The sequence below is a fragment of the Photinus pyralis genome, unplaced genomic scaffold (assembly GCF_008802855.1).
Source record: "Photinus pyralis isolate 1611_PpyrPB1 unplaced genomic scaffold, Ppyr1.3 Ppyr1.4_LG4, whole genome shotgun sequence".
Lineage (NCBI taxonomy): Eukaryota > Metazoa > Arthropoda > Insecta > Coleoptera > Lampyridae > Photinus > Photinus pyralis.
Genome location: NW_022170511.1, coordinates 35,018,572 through 35,034,852, shown reverse-complemented (window position 1 = coordinate 35,034,852; position 16,281 = coordinate 35,018,572). Strand labels below are relative to the sequence as shown.

General features: G+C 36.8%; 2 protein-coding genes across 10 annotated transcripts in view; one reads left to right on the top strand and one right to left on the bottom strand.

Annotated features, from left to right (window-relative positions):
- LOC116167729 (organic solute transporter alpha-like protein) overlaps window positions 1–15,354 on the top strand; it is a 69,904-nt gene extending 54,550 nt beyond the window's left edge. For 5 of the 9 annotated variants that reach the window (XR_004144629.1, XR_004144622.1, XR_004144627.1 and 2 more), the window contains 7 exons: window positions 1,148–3,962; window positions 5,094–5,232; window positions 11,533–11,625; window positions 11,676–11,740; window positions 13,763–14,147; window positions 14,804–14,916; window positions 14,970–15,354. Coding sequence is in view for 1 of the 9 variants with exons in the window: in XM_031483222.1 (XP_031339082.1) it covers window positions 1,148–1,206 (59 nt within the window). In the remaining 8 variants the exon portion in view is untranslated. The other 4 variants (XR_004144625.1, XR_004144624.1, XR_004144623.1 and 1 more) reach the window with 4 other exon arrangements.
- On the bottom strand, window positions 9,232–11,398 carry LOC116167728 (histone PARylation factor 1-like). The gene is made up of 4 exons (XM_031483221.1): window positions 11,183–11,398; window positions 10,627–11,135; window positions 10,379–10,579; window positions 9,232–9,791 (listed from the first exon to the last, which is right to left on the bottom strand). The coding sequence occupies exons 1-4, from the start codon at window positions 11,324–11,326 to the stop codon at window positions 9,455–9,457; spliced, it is 1,191 nt and encodes a 396-aa protein (XP_031339081.1). The 5' UTR covers window positions 11,327–11,398; the 3' UTR covers window positions 9,232–9,454.
- Window positions 15,355–16,281: the final 927 nt, after the last annotated feature.

The window sequence follows — 16,281 nt, the reverse complement described above, 5'->3', positions numbered from 1 at the left end:
AGCTGTTGGCTGTGAAAATATTATATCATTTGGAGATTTCTGCTGATAAAGTCTGGAGAAAAATCATTTTTGTCCAAAATATACAATCATCCATCAACTCATCTTTCAGAAAATCAATTAATTTAAAAAAACAACAACAAATATGCGACTTATGATGGAAACGTTGGCTTTTATTAACGAACGACAAAGCCCGTTCATGATTTTGATTTTTTGTCCGTCCGTCTGCCTGTGTATATGATAACTCGGGAACGGCTTCGAATTTGCTAATTCTATTTTCAGTAATATGTAGACTCTGGCCAAGGGACTAACTGATTAAATGTTGATCATTTGGACTTTCTGTCCGTCCGTTTGTGTTTGTCGCTCATTGTCTATATTGGTTTGAGCAGTTTATTTTAAAATGATTCAAAGCCACGTATGTGTTCAATTAATAAAAAAAATTAGTTTTACGTAGTACTTGCAGTTGGCAAGATTCGCAAAGCTGTGATTGAGTCCTTGATGATATCGGGACCATTGTGAGGAGCATTAAAACTTGACGTAACCAGACTACGTTTTTCAACTCAACTTGAGAAAATCGTGAATTATTGGAACTTAAACCTTTGGAAATGACTCCATAAAACATTTTGCAAAAAAAAGTCCAAAAATTTACCTCCTATCAACACCTTCGACGTCGCATTTTAATCAGTCCTTGATTGGGTTGTGCGTGACTCGGCTACCTAATCGTGTTATTCACAAACGAAAAATGTTTTTTTAAACAATATAACACTTTCCGTAATTCTGTGATAGCGAATTTAAAATTCAGGCGAAGATCCATATTGTGAAGTTGTCCAGACAATAAGAAACGTTATTCATACTGCCAGACTAACCATTTCACTAGTGCTCAAAATGTTTACACAAAATGAAATTGGGCACTGTATTTAATCACTGTATCGAGTTTTGTTTTAAAGTAGTACAATACTAATAGCATAATACCACAGACAATATGTTGTCTGTGATAATACTGAAAAAAACAGCCACCAAGTAGTGAATTCAATTACTATGTTAGGTTCAACTAGTAACAGAGACCCTTGCGGTGTAGATTCTTTACCTTTTCCTCATCTCGTTTGCATATAATATTTGATTGTATCCTAATCCTACCTATTATTTCTAGTTACTCACACTTGCATTTGGCTACTGCCTTCTAAGTACAACGTTTGCTGCCCCTCCTGAACAGCAGGTAATGTTGGAGGACATGGAGCGTCAGAATGTCGGCGAAGATCACAGAGAAAGATACGAATATACTTACCAACAGCAAATTCGGCCTAAGTTGCCTCAACGGGTTGAGAAACCTCAAAACATGCGAATGGAGTACGGGTTTCGACCAATGAAGACTGCCGTGGCACACGTCCCAAATAATCAGTACTATGAGCAACAATCTCAATCGCTACTTACCTATCAACCATCAGGACTAGCGCAATCGCCACCGGCGTATTTCATATACCAGCCCGTCCAGCAAAGGGAGCAGCAAGCAAATGTGCAACCTATTACCGATAACTACCTAACTCAATACGTTTACCTTCAACAGCCCAGCAACAACATTGACACCGCCTACGATCCCAGAACTAATTTGCAATACTTCATGTATATCCAACCGGAGTATCTACAAAGTGGAGCAAGTACTCTACAGCCACAATTATCCTCGTCCTATTTGTACCAAGGAGACAAATTGCAATATCAGTTAGTTTCACCGTCCGCTGTCCAACCACAAGTTACCTACATTCCGAAGACCTTACCAACACCTCAAAAATTCAGCTCAAGCTCGCTGGTGCACGGACCAAAGTCTCTGCTTGATTCCTACGTCCCTTCTCACTTGCAAGTAAAATACATCAATCAATTACAAAGAGTTCCCAAACGTAAGTTTCAATCACACGGTTTGAGCAAAAACCTTCGACCTGAACAGAACATGTAAGCCACCCCTTATTTAAATATTGTTATTTGTATGTATTATTAAATAAATGTGTAAGTGTTTTGTTACACTGTCTCTTGTATTTATCTGTTGCACGTTATCCTTCGCGTTTTATAATCAATGGTTACACTAACGCATTTAGTAATAGCACAATAGTTAAAAAGGGGAAGCATGGATGAATCTTGAGAAATATTTATTGGTTTATTTAAAAAGTGTTTACATAAAATATAGCAATGGCGGTCCAGCTGGGTTTCAAGATTTGGTCTGACACCACCTGTACAGATGCGATAAATGACGAAAACAACACACTTTTCACAGAATTATTACAACCGCGTACACACAGTTTCTCCTTCCTTTTCCTAAATCACCCACACTTGTAACTTAATGCGTGCACACTGACTCTGCTCTGTAGAGCAATCGGAAAACCAACACTTCTCCTTTAATTTTAACTGACAAACAAATTTCAAAACATCGGCTGACCGTCGGAAAAATTGTATTTGAAAATTTGCACGCAAATTCAAATGACGCGTGATCCGCCTTCCCCAGCGGCGCGCAAAGCTTTTTAAGTCCGCACCACCTCCATCGCGTTTTTTATCTTCGGTAAAGGCCGACGAAATGCGAGCACTTGTTTACAGTGCATTTCCTTTCTAAACTTACCCTTGTGCCGCTTACCTCATTCTTTTAAATTTTACTTTGATAAAGTCTGCTTATCAAGCATCTGTTAACTACGTAAACACAATACATTCTTTACTCACAAGTTGCTTAACTTCTACGTCTTAAATTACAAAAAAGAACAATTACAACATATTAAATTATTGAATAATTTTTACAATATAAGTAGAACTACAACTAAAATTAAATAAATTCCACCCAGCAACCCAGGAAGGCATGCTGTTATTATTTAGTCCTGTGGTGTGTATCACAAACGTCAAACTTAACCTGCAAGTTACCGTTGCCAAAAAAAAACTTTATTTTCCTTTATTTAGAATAGGCAAAATAACATTTTCTACAGATACAGGGCTGATTGTCGGCATGCCCCACCAAAATCTCTTAATATTTAAAATTATGATCGACCAAAATGGCATCCGAGTTAAAATTGTGATTGAAAATAATACGGTGGAAACTAAGGTCACCTATACTTTATGGCCGGCTATCGACATAAAGAGGCAATTTTTTGTAATGCTGTATACGATCCCACAGGTTTTCATCATCCGATGCCGGAAAAGAGTTTTGGAAAGGACACTCAGGGTCCAGGGAGAGGGGTGTAGTATGTAAAATTCGTTTGCCAATACAGTATTAAGTTCCTTTTGGTAAAATGATTTACAGAAGTAGTGGTCTTACGTAGACCGATTAAGAAGGGTGAGTAATCGATTTACTTCGACAAATGTATTGAATAAGTATAAGAAACCAGTTCGAAACGAAACGCGTAATTTTAAATTTATTAGTAGATGCTACAGTTTAGTTGACCGCGTCTCCGGGCAGTGTGTATTGCGCCTTTATGCGTTATTAATTCAATGCTGTTAATTGTGGTTAACGAGTGTGCATTGTACACGATTCAGCGATTCAACCAAAAAAGAAGGTACGTGGAAGAGATTTTTCTTTTTGGAAATTTTGGGACAACGTAGTCTTGACCAGCACTGACGCAGATGTCAATTCTAGAAGCTTAGAAAGCGATTATGTGTTACCTATACGTACTTAAGTAAAAACTGCATTTCATGATTATTGGAAACAAATTCACTCGCAGCATCAGAAAAATTCCTCGCTTTGGATTCAAAATGTGTCGGCTATTTTTGTGAAAAATTGTTCATTAATAATAATATATGCAGCTAATAAGTATAGGTACCTATTTAATTTTCTTCAATTCACTAGTTTTCTGATTCCCTAGGAAAATATGGGACCTCCAAGAAATTACAAATTAATTACGCACCAATTATTTAGGGCTCGGCAGACTACTTCTTCAAATCGTTCTTCTACCCGTCTATCCATCTGGAACTCTGGAACGACAGCACCTAGAGCACAGGTAAGAACTTGTCAATAGGTGAAAAAGTCTTAAGCGCCATTATATCGGTTTATTTATAATAAATTGTCAATATCATACATGCATTTATGTCCACTAATAGGTATCTAGTAATTTAGTTCTTCTAAAAAAACTGCCAACTTCCCCTAATTCTTCAAACGAACTATGCTCCCTGCAAAAATTATGAACACACATCTTCAGTAGGGCTTGTTTTTTTTTAATTTTTCATCGATGGATCTGTCACACTCGCAGTATTTCTCAAGGTACCGATTACTGAATTAGTAAAACGTTTGGACACGTTAGCATCCCTGGAAAAACGTTCTTGATCTTAACTCCATAATATAGCCGAACAAGAACGCTTTCTTGACTTATCTTGCTTGAACTCGTTCTTGGTTCATGTTGACTGAAAATAATGCGGCGGAAACTAAGCGTAAACCTTATGATGGCCAGCTATCGAAGGTGCTATTTTTTGAAATGCTGCACGATCCCACAGGTTCTTCAAATCATCCGATACCGGAAAAGCGTTTTGGAAAGGATACTCATCAGGGATAAGGGTCTACTATAGTCGTCTAGTATGTAATATACCAAAGGACTAAAGTGTGTGTTTTAATCCCGAGGGTGCAGATTGTTGCTCGAAACGAAATTAATATTAATTTTAAGTTTCTTTCGGCAAAATGGTTTGTAATTCAGGGCAGTTTAATGTGGCCTTACGTTGACCGATTAAAAAAGATGAGTAATTGATTTACGTCGACAACATATTGACTAAGTAGGTATAGAAACCAGTTCGGCATGAAAACGCGTACCTAATTTTGAATTTATTTAGTAGAACAGTTTAGTTGACCGCGTCTTCGAGCAGGGTGTATTTATATTGCACCTTTTTCACATAATTAATTGAATGCAGGCTTAACGAATCAGCATTGTACACGATTCGATGCCACATTCATCCCGAATTCATCATTACTCTAGTAGGTACACTTCATGGAGATTTTACTCAAATGGCGCAATCGTCTGAGACACTTGATATACCCCCTGGTCTAATTACATTTTAAACGAAAGTGCGATAATTATAGCTCTTATAACTTTCTTATACTCAAAGCACACATACATTATAAATTAACTATGTAATTCTTGTAGATGAATATAGACTTGGGAAAGAAGATTTCGACACCAATCACCAATTATTAAAGGCTCGATAGATCCTGCTTCAAATCCATCTGGAACTCTGGAACGGAAGCCCCTAGAGCACCGAAACGAGATTACGTCTTTGTCACAGGTAGGAATATCGTGTCAATAGGTCAAAGGTTATGAAATAAATGTCTTTATACTCCAATGTATCGGTGTATTCATAAATGGTCAATCATAAATGCAGCATGCACTAAGACGTGGGTAAATATCTCCACTAATCTCTAGTAATTTAGTGAGTATAGTCCAGTCACTGAACGGCCTACTTGGGGGGTGTAAACTACGTGAGCAGGGACCTAAGCGATTCCTTCAGAAAATTGTTCAGAGTGTTTCGGTAATGAACATATATACCAAGAGTCCTTACACCTAGGTGACGATCCGAGGGGCGGGGATGAGGGAAAATGTATAATTTTTGAGTTTCCACTCTCTACAACTTTTATTTTCGCCACTTTTTCCGAATTCCCAACCGTTGGCCACTACAAGCTCTCCAATAACACCATCGCCCAGATAACATTGAATATTTCTGTAATATAGGTACCAGGAATATTCAAAAAGGGATATTTGAACATGTATTTAAATATACCTAAAATATATTCATCCCTTGTAAGATATAGGTAGTTGGGATAGGCGAATGGAAATATCTCAGATATTCTGAGAATAAACTTAAAAGAATATTCGCAATTTATTCTTAATATTCTTGGAACAACAACATATATCTAATCAACTTGCATTTAATAGAAGAAGCTTTTCCCCATCATATAGGTACCTACTGAACTGTTGTCAACATACGAGTATAAGCGGAAATCTTAAAAATTGTACCTATTCCTCTACCCCCTTCTCGCAGTTGGCCACCTAGGCATCAGGACTTTTGTATGTTCATACTACCTAAGCACTTTGAACAAGTATCTTAAAAGATCACTTAGATCCCTGCTCACGCACGCTATAACACCTGCTTTTTTGCCTGAACTATAGTAACCGATGCAAGTCACAGCATTTTTGAATGGTACTCCACAAATCACAAACTGCAACTCTCTTCCTCGAATGAATTATGCTGTCTGATTGGCATCCCTACATGAAAAATTATGAACACACATCTTCAGGGCTTGTTTTTTTTAAAATTTTAGATCTTTGAATTTGTCATACCTACTCCGAGTAGGTATAGTCGAATACGTTTGCGCACGTCGATTACTTTAACAATTTAACATCCGTGGGCGAATTCCATAATACAGCAGCACATGCTTTCTTCACTTATTATATATTGCTTGAACTCGATCTTGGGCTACTAGCTCAAAAGTTACAGCCCTTTGAATTTTATTTCGAAATTGGTTTCTAGTCTATAACTTTTGATTGAAAAATCTAATCGAAAAAGTACGAATTGTTTTGGATTCTACGCACCAAAATTAATAAGAAAAAGTGTTTTCCCGAGAAATTTTGGTGTAGTCGATTTTTGGTAAAAAAGGAAGGTTATACACTGCCTTTTTTTGAGCCCCGAAAAAAAATTGTCTCAGATCGACCCGGAAAAAAATTTTCTTATAGAATGTGGCCTGTAGAATCCATAATTTCAAACAGTTCCAAGATTGGGCTACTAGTTCAAAAGTTACAGCCCTTTGAATTTTCTTTCGAAATTGGTTTCTAGTCTATAACTTTTGATTGAGAAGTCTGATCGAAAAAGTACGAATTGTTTTGGATTCTACGCACCAAAATTAATAAGAAAAAGTGTTTTCCCGAGAAATTTTGGTGTAGTCGATTTTTGGTAAAAAAGGAAGGTTATACACTGCCTTTTTTTGAGGCCCGAAAAAAAAATTGTCTCAGATCGACCCGGAAAAAAATTTTCTTATAGAATGTGGCCTGTAGAATCCATAATTTCAAACAGTTCCAAGATTGGGCTACTAGTTCAAAAGTAACAGCCCTTTGAATTTTCTTTCGAAATTGGTTTCTAGTCTATAACTTTTGATTGAGAAGTCTGACCGAAAAAGTACGAATTGATTTGGATTCTACGCACCCAAATTAATAAGAAAAAGTGTTTTCCCGAGAAATTTTGGTGTTGTCGATTTTTGGTAAAAAAGGAAGGTTATAGAGAATCCATAATTTCAAACAGTTCCAAGATTGGGCGACTAGTTCAAAAGTTACAGCCCTTTGAATTTTCTTTCGAAATTGGTTTCTAGTCTATAACTTTTGATTGAGAAGTCTGATCGAAAAATTACGAATTGTTTTGGATTCTACGCACCTAAATTAATAAGAAAAAGTGTTTTCCCGAGAAATTTTAGTGTAGTCGATTTTTGGTAAAAAAGGAAGGTTATACTCTGCCTTTTTTTGAGGCCCGCAAAAAAAATTGTCTCAGATCGACCCGGAAAAAAATTATCTTATAGAATGTGGCCTGTAGAATCCATAATTTCAAACAGTTCCAAGATTGGGCTACTAGTTCAAAAGTTAAAGCCCTTTGAATTTTCTTTCGAAATTGGTTTCTAGTCTATAACTTTTGATTGAGAAGTCTGATCGAAAAAGTACGAATTGTTTTGGATTCTACACACCAAATTAATAAGAAATAAGTTCTTTGAAGGGCGTAGGTACAAAAATGATATAGGTAACTATTAAGTAGGTACAATTTCCAATAAGAATCTCGCAAGACGTTAGAAGACTTGCCTAATGTAGAAATTGCATTCTTAGCAATTTAACATAAGTATGTTATTGCTGAATCAAAGTACAAATATTCCCTAGGACGTCGTACTACTTTAGTAAACATTTTTGAAGAATTTCATATAGATAGGTACTTAAAATAAAAGTGAGTGGAATAAAAGAACATATACCTACCTATTATTCATAGTCCATTTTTACTGTACAGTGTAAGGACTATAAAAGAAAATCAAAGATAGGTATTCCTATAATATTTCCCAATTCTAAAATTTCCGGTAAATACAATAGTATTACAATATTGGTAATTTTTGTTTTTATTTCATATTACTTGATTATTCATAATTTTAAATGTATATAAACACAATATTTGCAACAATTGGCATGAAATATGCTAACAGTTTCTCACTTAGAATAAATTCAGTAAATCAAAGGTTTTCCTTTCGTAAATATGGTCGGCCATGCTTTGTATACCTACTAGAAGGCGAACTGGTGCTGTAGGCGAAGAGCTGGATGTTTATTGAAGCGCCATTGAAACAGGAATTACCTATTTGTACTTTGCAGAGTTCAGAGGTTCAGATGTTACACACTCATCGGTTGACCGTTTTGACCAATGAGGGTCCAGCACGTACGTTTTAGGTTGCTGCCGGATGTGCAAGCGGCGCGTCGCCACACACTCCACAATAATTTTTATATTTCTACTGACTTCTTCTAAAATTTTTTGCTATAGCGATACACAAACTTCTGATCAACTGAACAAGAGTAAGGTAATAACAGAGTGCAGAGTCCCTTACTATGCGTTGTTGGCATACAAATCTTGAACCGTATAGCTAGATTCTAATCTATACGTAAGAGCTTGTCAAGGGCAAATTTTTTACTTTGCGTCTTTATAGGTATATATTGTACCTTGTACACACGTTCGTTATACAGCGCTAGGTATCGACAAAGAGCTCATTAATTATTCTTTCGTTATTCAGATTAGGTAAAATGCGGTAGGTTTTCAATGAATCCACTTTCACAAGGAAATAGTCTCATTTGCTAGCTTGAAATAGCCCATTCTACTTCAGTAATTCCAAAATTACAAGCTTGTTTTCTGGTTATGAAAGTAAACCTTTTTTTGAAAGGTTTATTATCCCACAAAAAAAAGTTGCTGCGGTTATACTTCAAAAAGATACGAAATACAATTATTGAAGGCAAATACAGTGGACTGTACTCACCTGGATCGAAGAACCAAAACTCATGTCTCCAACCCTAACTTGTAATTTACAAATCATATTCTAAGGAGTTACATGCAAAATCAAATAGGTACAAGACACCATATAGCCAGGTGGTATATTCAGGGGGCTATAGTGCCATGTTGCAGTCATCCTGTCAAAGCTGTCTTTCATGTTTCAAACCAAGACATCACTTAATGTAACAGTAAGGTGGAAGTTTGATGGCTTTTAATGAAACTGCTCGCTGTATAAAAGAACCCTTTTATTGAACCAAATCTATCATCTACACAAAGTTACAATTTCTCATAGCGATATGATTTATATGACAAATATTTAATATAAAATAATTATTTGGTGGAGGTGACTATATCACATAACTCTCAATAAATAATTGGCTTAAAATAAGGACACTTATTTGTAATGAATTTTGACATTTTTCAAAAAGCACGAAATAGTAATGACAATAATTCAACAAATACTTAAATCGACACCTCTTTTTCGATTTTTCATGTGAGCCCTAATAATAACCGCGAAAGCGTCGCGACCTATCAATTCATAGTTGGTTGCTAAAAACCGCGCGATTGTCGAATTTAAACTGTCAACTCCGTGCGCTAGAATATTCCAACCCAACTCGATACCGGTTCCAAAATCGCATTCGTCCGTAGCTATACTCGTTGCGGTTAATACTGGTTGCAGCTCGGACATCACCTTTTCTTTCTGTTGAGGAGATGCTTTACCTACTCTGTCTAGCAGCTTCCTCAATTCCGCAGCTCCAACGCACAAGTGGCGATATCCAACTTGCGTTCTACAAGAGGCTATTAGAATTTCAACACACATACATTCAAAGGTGGAACTGTTGCTAAACTTCCTCTCATTGGAGCTATTAAAATGGCCCAATCAGAAAAACAAATGAGCATCTGGTTATCAAGATCTTCAACAAAATAGCTTTTTTTTTAATTGAACTGAACACCTTGCACCATTGTCTCAAGTCGGTAACCTCAAAGCAAATATTTCTTAAATCGAACACCCTGTATATTTTTACATAGGTATTTTGAAAGAAAATTAAATTATGGACATAATCTCAGTCAATCAAATAGTTAAGAGCTATTGATAAAAAAAATGTTAAAAAATCAATAATAACTAAAATTGCACATAATGTGTGGCACTCAATTGGTCAAAAAAAAATGCCTTTATGAAAATCTAACGAATTTCAGTATTCAATAGCCACATTTTGTTAGTATACGCAGTGTTCTATTTATTAACAAATATTTCTTTTAATATCTGGATACCCCAATGCTCGATAATTTTTTGGTTCTGTCATTCTAATCCTAAGACAATAAAACATTTAGCAATAGCGGCCACATCAGTTCTACCCCCGGTGTGTATACATACTTTCGATTGTAGGGCACCACAAGCCCAATTGAATTGAACGTGCTGCTAACTATCTTTGTATTCCGTTCTTTAACATGCGAGGGTTTTAAGTCGAGTGAAAGCTTCAAATTTTCTGCCTGTTTCTTAATTTTACCCTGAAGATTTGTTACAGACAATTTCTTAAAGGGATCGCAAATTTTCTTAAATGCCTCCATCATGTGCCTACAGAAATCCAATGGTTAAAGTGAAGTTTTAGTATGCACACTTACCAAACGGCCGCGAAAATGTTGCCACCGACACAGGTTAAGACCCCATCTTTTTTTGCGTGATTAGCTGCTAAAAATACGGGTAGGTCGTTAGGATCGTCCCTGAAGTAGCCTATGTGATACTCGGTGCTGTCGTTTCCTTTAAGAACTGTTTGAAATTCGGGTGGATCGTGGTAATAGCGCCAGTGAATAAGGTAGTCATCGGTGGGTTTGTTGATATTTAACAACTTTTGCGATAATACATCGTAAGGGCCCACCAATTCCAAACCGATCTCTGAAAATGCTTTGGATGGGTTAGCTTTGTTTAAAGTTTGACAGTATTCCCAAAGCATATAGAAGTCATCCGGCATTTCTACCAAAAACTTTTCCTTAATGAATTCTTTTGGATAAACAGTAGAAGAGGTGGTAGCTGTCGGCTCTTCTGATTCAGCAATGGGTGCGGGTGGTGAATGGGAGCTCCCATTTTCGGATTCATTCTTGGCCTTTTTGTTTTCTACTTCGGAAGCAGCTTCCTTAAAATTGACAGAAATGAGAAATGCGCCTAGAAAAAATATCTCACCTCCGCTGGCCGTTTCTTGGGGGGATGTTTATATTTCTCTTTATGGGCGGCGTTCTTTTGGTAACATGAAATTCCAAATTTACAAGGAGTGCGTGGGTCTTTAACGTAATGATCGTATTCTTCATCTGGTGTTACCATTTTCATAAACAGATCCAGATACCCCAACAAAAAAATTTATAACATAACCTAAAAAATCATTCAAATTAAGTGGCTAAACAACCAGCACGGCTGTGATCTCCCTGTACAAGAGATACAGTCAATGTACAGGGTGTCCGCGGACGAAGTTAGTTGATTATTAAAATAGGAAATTCGTATCCGCATGAAACTAATACCCTTTTACTGTTTCACAGCTTCCCTATAGAAACTCAAATGAGCAACGTATTGCGAAATTAAGACATCTGAGGTATTTTATCTGCTCTCCTGCTACGTGGATCTGCACAAAGGTATGGGATCTAAATAGTTAGGCATGATTCAGCAACTTTTATTGTTTCAGGGCCTCCGTCTAGGAACTCACAAGAGCGTATGAAATTAAGACGTCTGCTTCCCTGCTGCACAAAGGTAAAACATTGTTATTTCCTCTAAGAAATCTGGGGTGCGCCAAAACTTCCACCTCCACTTGCTTTTTATGGATTTTTTAAAACGATTTATATGAAATCGACCGGAAAAACTTTTTCGTATAGATTTTGGGCCTGTCGAATGCAAAATGGTCAGAATTTTAAAGATTATACTACATTAAAAGTTATATACCTACAGTAATATTGGGATTTCCTATGTCTAGTTTTAAATGACAAAAAAACTCTTCTGGAGACTGGAGTACATCTAATTTTACTTCGATCTCCAGTCCTCGATATCAGAATTATTACCACGTAGTACGTTCCTGAACTCTTGCGTAACGAGCACATGCTTTTGTTTAAATAAAAGAGATTCTCAAACCGGCGCTGTAGTCAAGGCGCACTCGTCACCTCGTGCAAGTTTAAGTGCAAGCGTTTCTGTGCTACGCGCTGCATGTGATTGCTTTTTGCACTTCAGCATTTTTCTATTAGTGAATTGTTTTTTAGTTACTTGTACATCTACATACAGTAAGTAGGTTTATATCTCTATACTTTTAGCTCATTAACAGACTCCCGGAAACTTTGTACCTACCGTTCGGGGCGGTTTCCTTTTTTAGGGTTTCCCCCTTTATAGTTAGCGAAAGCACAGATTAGTATTGTCTGTGGCGAAAGCCAAAGCATTAGAAACGTTCTCGCTCACGTTCTCGAAGCAGGGACAGGGGCGACAAGCGTCGTTCTAAACGACCTCGCCCAAGAAGCCAAGAAAAGCCTTCGTCAGCGTCGCGTCGGACGATATTCTACGCCGCCTGTTAAACTTATTGAAAGAAAGAATCGATTCACGGCACAGTAGTTCCCTTTCTCGAGTTTCGGTTTTACCAGGGGAAAGCGGTGAGCGCCTTTCTCCAGGACCTTCATCATCCCATTGTTCGCGCTCTCCTCACTAGGATCTAGTCGTCGGTGACCGATCCCCAAGCGGTCAAGCGGCACCGTCGTCATGTCCGGATTTAGAGTTTTCGCCAGAAGCCAAGGAAGAGTGCACGCCTAGCGCGGTACCTTCCCGGGCGGGGCGGCATCTCCTTTGGATGATGCAGACGATGTACTTATCCTAGAGAAAGACTACAACTTTACTGAAATTTTAGAAAAAGAGCCGAACGATGAAATAAATTTGTTTATTCACGATCATATTGTAATCAGCCTCATAATTGTCATTTTGAAGGATAAAAGGAAGTTGTGTTTTACAACACTTATTTTTCCAGGAGGGAGGAAAGTAGATTCTCGAGGTTAGTAATGTTCGATTCGAGGTTAGTAATATTCATTACTTTAAATAAGGCTTTAGCCAGTAGGTGGAACGTAAGTTTACGTAAAGGAATTCCTCCTAAAGACAAAGACACCTTAAAGGATGTTAAAGTTCCTACCAATCTTGTCGCCACCAGCGAGGGGCAGATTGTCGTTCTTTTTTTCGGTGTGGAGGAAGTTTACTTCAAATGCCATGGTACTGGATTATATTTCAGGGTATAAAATACCTTTTTTGTCAGTACCGAAACAAAGGTTTCCTCCGAAGCAACTTACGTTAGTAAAGAATACTATCACGGATCTACTTTCTACACGCAGCTTCTAATACTCGTTTTAAAACAGAAGTATAGAGAAACTAAAATCAATTATAATCGGAAATCAACAAATGTTCATTTTTTCCGCTCCTCTAATCGGAGCGATCTTTCGAATGCTGCAGAAATCACTGCAATATCTGGACGGAAACGCTTGCAATCGGCGGCGGATTAATTGCCTAGTTTAATTACGGCGACCTGTATTTTTACATCTTCAACTCCCAACACAAATACTTTGGGCGGTTATATACACGGTGTGGTCCCAAAACCAGGTGGAAACAGCTGCTTTGTTACCATTTTGATGAAGGTGGTAGTTTTATTTGGGCCTTAAGTGTGAGTGGGCGGGGTTTCAGCCAAGGGTGCTCTACCAACCCAACCCCCTATACGTTTACAAATATCCATGCCTGAACCCGGATTCGAACCAGGAACCTTCGGCACCGCAGTCGAGCTTCCACACCAATGCGTCACACGGGCCGGCAAAGTTGGGACTTTGAAAGCCAACACGAATTTGGAGCCCTAGGCCATCGATTGATCGCAATGCTGTTTGATATCTACCACATTCCCGTTGAAAAGGGATACCACTCCTTCGATACGATCTCTAAATCAAAATAGAATGGGCCAACAGCACTTTGGAAAGGAATACACAGGTGCGTCAAGTACTTCCATCACATCTTATGGATATTTTATGCCAAGATTTGCTTGAGATGGGGAGGTAGGCCATCGAATCGATCCCGGTGCCACTTTCCAGTCGTTAGAAAAGGTTGTCATGTGGAAGTTTCTAATTCAAAATGAAGTTGCTCAAATACACAGGTGCGTTCTACCTCCATTTTCATATAGGGGTTCTCATCATCACTTTGGTTGCCCTTTTTAGAAATGGGGCAGTGATAAGTTCTTGATGAATTGCAAAGTAAAGTTTTGATGCTGAGTAAATTTATTAACAAAGACAATGTACACCTTCAATCACAATTTAAATTACATTCACTTAAAATAGTTATTTATGCAATGAGTGTATAATTGAGGCGTTTTATTGGTGAGTGAGATGTTTAGTCCACGAGCGCAGCAACTGTTTGAAATTATGGATTCTACAGGCCACATTCTATAAGAAAATTGTTTTTCCGGGTGGATCTGAGACAATTTTTTTTGAGGGCCTCAAAAAAAGGCAGTGTACAACCTTCCTTTTTTACCAAAAATCGACTTCACCAAAATTTCTCGGGGAAACTTTTTCTTATTAATTTTGGTGCGTAGAATCCAAAACAATTCGTACTTTTTCGATTAGACTTCTCAATCAAAAGTTATGGACTAGAAACCAATTTCGAAAGAAAATTCAAAGGACTGTAACTTTTGTTCTAGAAGCCCAATCTTGGAACTGTTTGAAATTATGGACTCTACAGGCCAAATTTCTCAGTTCTTATGGGATACATACTTACCCATCAAAAGATCTTTTTTAATCAGACTTCACTTTTCAGCCGGTCTCAAGCAGTACCTACCTCCATCGCTAGCTAACGACGACACTTTTCCGTTGCGAAGACCGAAGGAACTAGTCACCTCTGCAGTTGTCAACAAAGACCAACATTCTTAGGTAGGACAATGAAATCATGTCTACAGGTTTACTGGATAATCTTATTGTTGTAGGGATTGAGTACTATTCACCATCACCACTTCGAATTCGGCGCTGTCACCATCATCATTCCGGTCCATCCCTCATCGAGGTCTAAGGTAGCTACTAGTAGTCAATCAAAGGGCCTATGGTGTTTCACTACTAGTAGCTTCAATTGAGAACAAAATATACGTATCAAGTTATTTATTTTTTGTTATCACTGTTACAAGAACATTTTGTAATACAAAAAAATCTCTAGAATAGAATAATATTGTACTGCCCTCACTGCTCTTTGCTGGCAGCTGGCATTAGTTCATCACACGACATAGCCTCACCCAGCAAAAAAACAATTAAAACTGTGAAAGCAAACGGAATTTTTTTTATTAAAAAGAGAATCTATATTTAAACTTGATTAAAAATTTCCCAAATGTAACTATTGAAAACAATAAAAAAGTTTAAAATTTTTTTTGTTTTTTTTGAAACATTCCTTTTTAAATCAAGTGAATTATTATTTGAATTCAAAAAACTTTTTTGAATCATTTTTTGAATTATTTTTTGAATTCAAAAAACTTTTTTGAATCATTTTTTGAATTATTTTTTGAATTCAAAAAACTTTTTTGAATTATTTTTTGGATAACTTTTTTGAATCACTTTTTGATTCACTTAACTTTTTTGAATCACTTTTTTGATTCACTTAACTTTTTTGAATCACTTTTTTGATTCACTTAACTTTTTTGAATCACTTTTTTTAAATTTCTCTTAAAATCTTTTAAAAGCATCTCTCCTCACTTGACTTGATACTTGATACTTGATACTTGATACTTGATACTTGATACTTGATACTTGATACTTGATACTTGATACTTGATACTTGATGATACTTGATACTTGATACTTGAACTTGATACTTGATACTTGATACTTGATACTTGATACTTGATACTTGATACTTGATACTTGATACTTGATACTTGATACTTGATACTTGATACTTGATACTTGATACTTGATACTTGATACTTGATACTTGATACTTGATACTTGATACTTGATACTTGATACTTGATACTTGATACTTGATACTTGATACTTGATACTTGATACTTGATACTTGATACTTGATACTTGATACTTGATACTTGATACTTGATACTTGATACTTGATACTTGATACTTGATACTTGATACTTGATACTTGATACTTGATACTTGATACTTGATACTTGATACTTGATACTTGATACTTGATACTTGATACTTGATACTTGATACTTGATACTTGATACTTGATACTTACTTGATACTTGATACTTGATACTTGATACTTGATACTTGATACTTGATACT

Coding starts and splice junctions, on each gene's coding strand:
- LOC116167728 (XM_031483221.1), bottom strand. CDS start 11,326: ATGAAAATGGTAACACCAGATGAAGAATACGATCATTACGTTAAAGAC. Junction 11,136..11,182: donor CCAAGAAACGGCCAGCGGAG/GTGAGATATTTT, acceptor GTCAATTTTAAG/GAAGCTGCTTCCGAAGTAGA. Junction 9,792..10,378: donor GTGGTGCCCTACAATCGAAA/GTATGTATACAC, acceptor AGCCTCTTGTAG/AACGCAAGTTGGATATCGCC.